Source organism: Trachurus japonicus, chromosome 15 (genome assembly GCF_045865225.1).
Source record: "Trachurus japonicus isolate A0001 chromosome 15, Traja_1.0".
In the NCBI taxonomy this organism is placed as follows: Eukaryota; Metazoa; Chordata; class Actinopteri; order Carangiformes; family Carangidae; genus Trachurus; species Trachurus japonicus.
In genome coordinates, this window is record NC_140921.1 from 869,873 (window position 1) to 877,813 (window position 7,941).

General features: G+C 41.1%; 1 protein-coding gene across 1 annotated transcript; it reads right to left on the reverse strand.

Moving 5' to 3' along the window:
- Window positions 1-66: 66 nt before the first annotated feature.
- vsx1 (visual system homeobox 1 homolog, chx10-like) lies at window positions 67-7,669 on the reverse strand. Its single transcript, XM_085799155.1, has 5 exons — window positions 7,162-7,669; window positions 5,582-5,657; window positions 4,823-4,946; window positions 2,395-2,590; window positions 67-458 (listed from the first exon to the last, which is right to left on the reverse strand). The coding sequence occupies exons 1-5, from the start codon at window positions 7,667-7,669 to the stop codon at window positions 82-84; spliced, it is 1,281 nt and encodes a 426-aa protein (XP_085655281.1). The 3' UTR covers window positions 67-81.
- Between the last annotated feature and the right edge of the window lie 272 nt (window positions 7,670-7,941).

Consider the following 7,941-nt stretch of genomic DNA (forward strand, 5'->3'; position numbering starts at 1 on the left):
AGTAACACGTGATGTCACAGCTCGTCACTGATTGGCCAGTCCTTTTTGCTCCCAGAACAGAAAAGTCACGTCGACCTTCCTTCAGCTGTGTTCGTCCGAGTCGCCGCTGCCGCTGCCGCTGTGTCGCCGTGGTGACGAGGCGCTGCCCCTCCTCCTCCCTGCCCCTCCCTCCCCCTCCTGATGCTGTTGTTTAGAGGAGCTGGACAGGTCGATGGCCACCTCCTCTTCCTCCTCCTCCTCTTCCTCCTCTAGAAGCTCCTCCTCCTCCTCCAGAAGCTCCTCCCCCTCCTCCTGTCTGGCTTCACGCTCCGCCTCCCGGGCCTCGCCACCGCCGCCGCCACCGCCACCACCGCCGCTCCGTCGCTCCGAGGCGTCGCAGAAGGAGTCGGAGTGGGCGGAGTCGGACCGTGGAGGACTGGAACACTTCTTGGCCATTTCTAAAGACTTTTTGTGCATCCCTGAGGACGGAGAGGAAGACGAGACGAGACTCAGTCAGTCTGCAACACTCACCTACTAACACCATCAGTATTATTATTATTATCAATAATGTCTTTAAAGCAGAAGTAAGCCATATTTTTGTGTTAATATATAAGTCTTAAATAGTTCTATCTTCCAACAGCAATCACTTCTATCCACCACTTTCCGGAGAACGACGCTGGGTGTCGCCATGACACTCCATTCATTACATTTTAGATTAACGTTAGCTGGGCTAACCGTTAGCTGTTAGCCGTTAGCAGTGTCTTAAATAACTCAATAAACAGCCCATGAAAAAAATATGTTTTCCAGCGGATATCTGAGTTCCAACATGACTGAGCTAACTGGAGTAGTTTCATGTCGTGTCCCACAACGGGAGGGTTTTAACAGCTGACGTCCTGATGTTAGCTTAGCTGCTGCTGTTAGCTGTCAGCAGCAGCTAAGCTAACGGCTACAATAGCCATGACTAGTTGCAGAGGCGTGCACACAGAAGTGGTGGTGTTTGTTCGGTAATTCGTTTTGTAGACTTGACAAACATCAGATTTAGTTAAAACGGTTTTGGCAGCCCGGAGCCTCCACATACACCGGTGGCTAGCGCTACCAGTTAGCCGTTCGCTAAAATGCTACTACGGGGTTGAAAACCGACTTCTGTTGTGGTGTGACGCAATGGATCATGGGAAAATAAAGTGGTGGGTAGAGTGTTTGGTCTGAAACACGGGTCTGTCAGTCACTCTGCTCTGCTCTGAGCCCAGGAGAAAACTTTCCTTGTATCCTACAACCTTTATCCAATGAGGAGAGAGAACGGCATAAAGGGGCAGTCCTCTCTGTGTGTGCAGCCAAGGGATGCGCCTGAATGTGGTGACGTAGGGACGAGGACCAATAGATCCATGACGAGGGCGGGGGCTGCTAACTCCGTCGGCTGACAAGACGTTATGGTGCGTTCAAGGCAACTCGTAACTGGTGTTTTTCCGACCTGTGAAGTGGTACCAGTTCGATCTGGTACGAGTTCACGGGTCAGAAGTTACGAGTGGCCGTTATAGTGACTTTCACAGGTAAAACAGGTCGGAGAAACACGAGTGGGTTGTCTGGAACGCTACAAAGTCGTAAGTTGTGACTTGAAGCTGTAATTTACGGTTTCAAAAGCCTGCCTGGAACGCAGCATTAGCCAAAACGACCGGATCGCTTACTTCTGCTTTAATGTTCATGTTCATTCATCTGTGTCTGGGTGTGATGATGTCACATGATGAGTCATCGTCTGTAGAGTTGAACAGTGACTGTGTCTTTGTTTTATTACTTGTGAAACTGCTGCTAATATTCTGTTTTCTCTTATATTCATGCAGGTAACAAAGCCATGCAGCGCTGCATGACTTTGTTACCTGTTATCTTATTTTTTTACTGCTATAACTGCTGCTAGTTCTCTGTCCTCTCTTATGTTGATGCAGGTTGGTTTCTGTTTTCTTATTTTTGTAACTGCTGCTAATATGTCCTTTGTTACCTTTTTGTATGATATGCACTTTTCATCCAATATTTAGATGATACCAGGCATTTATTATGCACTGATCTACACTTTCACTCATATATTACACAGTTTGTATGAAAGAAACATCTTTCCATGTCGATAAACATTTGTTTTCACAGGGAATTTTGAGAATTTCTAAAAACAGGCTCCTTTATTTTCAGCTTTTGAGCCAAATTGTCTTTTTAAAGCCGTAAAGAAGATTCAAATTTATACTGAAACTGTGATTTATGCAGCTGGACACAAGATGTTAGAGAGTTAGAAAAAAACAAAAAAGATATTGCAGAAGTCAGGACCTCAGAGGGTTAAACTCTGTTAAAGTGTGTGCAGCCATGTGGTGTGGTGTGTGTGTTGATGTGTGTGTGTGTGTGTGCTGTGCGGTGTGGTGTGTGCGTGGCACTGACGTGCATGCGGCTCACCGAGCAGCCAGGGGGCGCAGGACCCCATCATGCCGTTCTTGGCGGAGTTGAGGATGGACTCGGGCAGCGGGATGGAGTGACGCACCATGGCCCCGTAGAGGCCGTACTCGGCCATCACGCTGCTGCGGCCCCAACACTTCTCACGCTTCCTCCACTTGGCCCGCCGGTTCTGGAACCACACCTAACACACACACACACACACACACATTTGATTTGATTTGATTTCTATTTGTCTCAAACAAACACATCAAAAGACAAACAATCTATGTAACAAGAAACAAAACAATAATGATACTGTGCAAGTTTGAGAAGGGGCTGAAGGAAGCAAAGCTGATCAAGTTCAGTTGTGATTCATGTCATACATCTGTAGTTCCATACCATTCAGAAGATTAAAAACATATTGCTTTAATATGAAATAAGACCATGATTATAAATAAAAAGAGTAAAATTATCTGTCCAGTTCTTTATAGCTGTCCAAGAGTGTATGTTTGTACTTACTTTTAAATTGTTTTAAGTTATTGCACATTTTTATATCCTCATCTAGTCTATTCCACATTTTAACACCACAAAAATAGATGCTAAAACTTTTCAGAGTAGAATGGATGGTAGATTGTTTAAAGTTACAGTTCCCTCTTAAATCATATATGCTTTAAAATATTTATTTATGCCCACATAATAAAGAAGTTCAAGGGTTCTTGCACAAGGGACATAAACACTGCAGCCAATGCAGTTGACAATGGAAGACGGTCAGACACAAAAGCGCCTCACACACACACATCAGCTGAGCTCTGAGTTTCGTTTCTATTAATACAAAACTATTAATAATCACTTTATTATTGGTTTTTGTGTTTTTTTTTCAAAGAAATACTTAGACATACTAACTTCCCTTACTTCTTTGTTCCTAGATTCTCTAAAGAGGTAAAAGGTCATTTCAACATAAAACCCCATTTGACTGGAATAATCTCCCTCCTTCTCTGCGTTCTATCACCTCTTTTCATTGTTTCAGGAGGTCACTATATTATTATTATTATACTTATTATACTATATTAATATCTTAAAACAAATTGCTCATGTTTTTAGTTGATTACTTAATTGATTGATTCATTCATTGTTATTCTTTCTTTCTCCATTCTGTTATTTCGTTATTCCTACTATGTTATTTAATATTTCTATTCTGTTTGTTCAATGTATGGGGGTAGGGGTGGTATGTGGGAGTGTGTGAGCAAGATGTCTGTATTTGTTGTATTGTCATGTTATGTATGTCTACAATGTAATGTAGTGTATTGTTGATGTTGTGTGTTCTATGTATATGTTGGGGCTATCCTTTAATTAATTCAAATTCAAACTTCGGTAACACTTTACAATAAGGGTCCCTTAATTAACGTTAGTTAGTACATTATTAAGCATTAATATAAAAACTAATGTGTTAATTAATGCTGAGTAATGCTACATAATGATAACTAATTACATTATTCAACTTTAAATGTATTAACTAACTTTGAGTAGTAAACATTGATTAACTGCTTACTAATTAATGTGTTTCCTAATCCTAAGTAATACATAATAATGATTGTTAATATATCTGTAAACAGTTAATTAATGCTTAATAATGTACTAACTAACATTAATTAAGGGACTCTTATTGTAAAGTGTTACCAATACTTCATTGTAAGGCATCAACCTTCACAAACATAATCAGTCTTTTCATTTTCTTTGCATTATTGTACAGACAAACTGGTATTCCCCAAAGGAGGATCTCAGAGAAAGAAAATAAACTAATAATAATAAATAATAATACAAAAGAATAAACTAAAATAAACTAATAAGAAAATATAAGGTGGTGCATGTTCATGTAGCCTATCTGTGTGTGTGTTAATGTTTAGTTCATTTAGTTCATCTCCTTAATTTGATTAAATATTCCACTGTTTTTATCAGCCTTTCTTTACTCTATAACTTATTCCCAATATGTATTTGTTCCCTATTTATAAAAGTTATAGTCTTTCATCTCTAAACTTTGTTCTGTTATTAAACTCATGCTCTTCATGTTGGTGTATTATGTTTGTTCATGCTTTGGTCAAACTGCTTCATTCATGGCAGTTTACTCTCAGTAGCTATATTAAAAAAAATAAAAAGTCCTTTGCTCTTATCTTTCCTTTTAAATAAATAAATAAATAGCTAATGTTGTACCTTAAGGCTCTTTAAGCTCAGACATGTCCTCTAGGCTTATTTAGGCCTATGTTGTTCATATGTAAAAAGCAGCTTCGCCAACGTCCATTATCTGATCCTGCAGCATTTCTTGATTCACTTTAGATTAATTTCAAAAGCCATGATGAATATAGTGTTTATTATAGTGATGATGAGCCGTGTGAGGTGGTTATAGGTGATCGATCAGGTGTATTGATGAGGCTCTCACCTGTATGCGGTCCTCAGGCAGCTCAGTCTTCATGGCCAACATCTCTCTGGCGTAGACGTCGGGGTAATGAGCCTCGTGGAAAGCTTTCTCCAGCTCCTCCAGCTGGTGGGAGGTGAACACCGTCCTGCAGAGAAAACACATTCAGCATCAGTATAAAGATGAGTTTTTCTTCTTTTTTAAAAATCCATCTTGTTTGATTTTTTTTATAAAATAGGCCTACATTTTTATTTTGACAAAATAAAAAACTGAAAATGACAAAAAAAAAATGTCAGAAATGAAACAAAATGAATATTGTTAATTGTTTTGTAGCTGCTGGTTCAAATGGTATTGATTTAGATTTTTTTTTTTAATCAACCAACAGATCAGTTTTCATGAATAGATAGATAGATAGATAGATAGATAGATAGATAGATAGATAGATAGATAGATAGATAGATAGATAGATAGATAGATAGATACTTTATTAATCCTCAAGGGGAAATGTAAAATGTCACAAGCAGCAGCAAAAAGGGAAAATAAATGGATGTGGGTTTGAAATAAGTTTCATATTTCTTAATATTTAACATGTTCAGAGATAAAAGATAAAATTCAGATTTGACAGGAAACAGAATTTAAATCAAGTTTCTGTTTGTGACTGAGGCTGAAGATGAAGATGAAGATGAAGATGAAGATGATAGTAGATGAAGATGAAGATGAAGGTGATAATAGATGAAGATGAAGATGAAGATGAAGATGATGAACAGATAAAGATGAACTGACCTGTGCCTCCTCTTCTTCCTCTTCTGGTTGTTCCCGTTGCTCTTGGAGTCGTTCCTGTCCGACAGACACTCCTCATCTTCAGGAGGAAGAGCAGAGATAAACACGGTCAGCACGTTCATTTTCAAATCATTTTATTTAGCTTTTATTTTATTTTATTATTTATTTTATCATTATTTTTCTAATTAACGGAGTTTTAATTAAATCAACATTTTTAAATCGTCAAATAAAAAACGAAGAGAAAAATTTCTCCTGAACTCGAACTGAAGCTGCGACAGATTTGTATTTTTCTGAACCTTTAAAACTGAAGCCGAACGAGTTTCAACTGAACCATAAAATAAAACTCCAACGAAAAAATAGCCCACATATAGAGTCAAAAGGTGTTTTTTTAAAGGCCTTAATAAAAAAAATAATTTAATAAAAAAGTAGAGAAGCTCCAGGTCAGAAAAGAGGGGAAACAGTAAAAATCCGGGCTGAAGAAACGAACATTTCTTCTTGTTTGTTTTGTCACAGCGATGACAGAGACCGAACCCGAGCCGAGCCGAGCCGAGCCGAGCCGAACCAAAACCAAAACTCTGATAAAATAAAAATGTAAAAAAAGTCCAGTTGAAAAGGTTCAGAACAAAAACTGTGAAAGAATCTGAGTTCAGACCCGAATCAAACCGAAATAACCCGAAGAGTCTCATCACATTAAAACACTATTCTCATTTGTCCAGGTCTCAGTCTCTCAAAGGAGGGTAAACCGAAAGCAACTGGACTTAGCCTATAATATTAGTTATAAGTTATTAGCAGGGCCGTTGTCTAGAGGAGAAAGGTGATGATAACTCTAGGGGCCCAGCGCCCAGTGGGGCCCATAAAAAACCCCAGTAGTCTAATCTTTGTATGACTGATTTATTCTGCGTAAGACCCTGACTAATACTCATAGTACACTGTAAAAACTCTACATCTTTCCAAGAATATTTGTCTTATTTCTTGTCCAAATGTCTCATTTCTAGTCAAAACTAATCTCTTTCCACTTAAAATAAGACTCATCACCTAAAAATTAACTTGTTTTTATTTTTCATTTTCACTTAAATTCACAATAAATAGAAAAATCTGCCAGTGAAAGTAAGTTTTTTGCTCCACTATCATATTTTTCTACTTATTCCAAGTGAAAATCTGCTTGAAAGAAGTAAAAAGTGTCTAAAAACAAGCTGCTTTTAATGTGATGAGTCTTATTTTAAGTAGAATGAGATTTGTTTTGACTAGAAATAAGACAAATATTCTTGCTAAGATACTTGAGCTTTTGCAGTGTAATGCTGCATTAGCATCAAAACAAAGAAGGCTAAATAAAAAAAAATGATAATACACACGTAGTCTAAGAAAAAAAGTGGAAAAGTTAGGGGCCTAATTTAATATTCTTTCAATTCCTAGCAACGGCCCTGGTTATTAGTCATAACTAAGTCCAGTTGCTTTCGGTTTAACCTCCTTTGAGAGACTGAGTGACATCAGAGTAAAACCGAGCCGGGTCAGAAACCGGGCCAGAAGCCGGGCCAGAAGCCGGGCCAGAAGCCGGGTTAGACCGGGTTAGGATCATCCCGTACCAGAGTAGTTGTCCCGGGTCTCCAGGCTGTGGTCCAGACTCTGCAGGTACCGGTCCCGCGGCTGCAGCAGCGGCAGCGCGCCGGGCAGGAAGCACGGCCCCCCCCCGGGCTGCGCCGCCAGGCTGCACAGGAACCCCAGACCCCCCAGGCCCCCCAGGCCCAGGGGCAGCCCCCCGCCGCCCCCCGGGAAGGAGAAGCCCCCCAGCCCTGAGCCGGGACCAGGCTGCTGCTGCTGCTGGGGCTCTGGTCCTGCTGGTCCTGATGCTGCTGGTCCAGGTCCAGACTGGTGCTGATGCTGCTCCAGACCCAGCAGCTCCGTGATGGCGAAGCCTTTAGACCTGAACCCGGAGGAGCTGAGCCCAGACCCGCTGAGCCCGGTGCCGCTGAGCCCGGTGCTGCTGAGCCCGGTGCTGCTGAGCCGGGCCTTGTCGAGGCTGAAGCCCGGGGAGAGGAGCTTCACCCGGGGCTTCTCCTCTGAGAGCTCCGCTGCTGCCGCCATGCTGCTCATCATCTGGTCTGGTCCTCTGGTCCTCTGGTCTCTATCTGCTGCTCTATGAGTCCTGGTCTGAGTCTCTTAGGGTCTGGGTCTGGTCGGGAGGGTCCATTTATCCCGCTCCAAAGCTCCAGAGGTCACGGCCGCGGCCAATCAGAAGTGAGAGACAAGTGAGAGTGGGCGTGGCCTCGTTTCTCCTTCAATCCCAGAGGATTAATTGCCGCAATTTTCCTCCTCCAATCCGATCAGGATTTTCTCTTCTCTTATAAATGTGTGTGTGTGTGTGT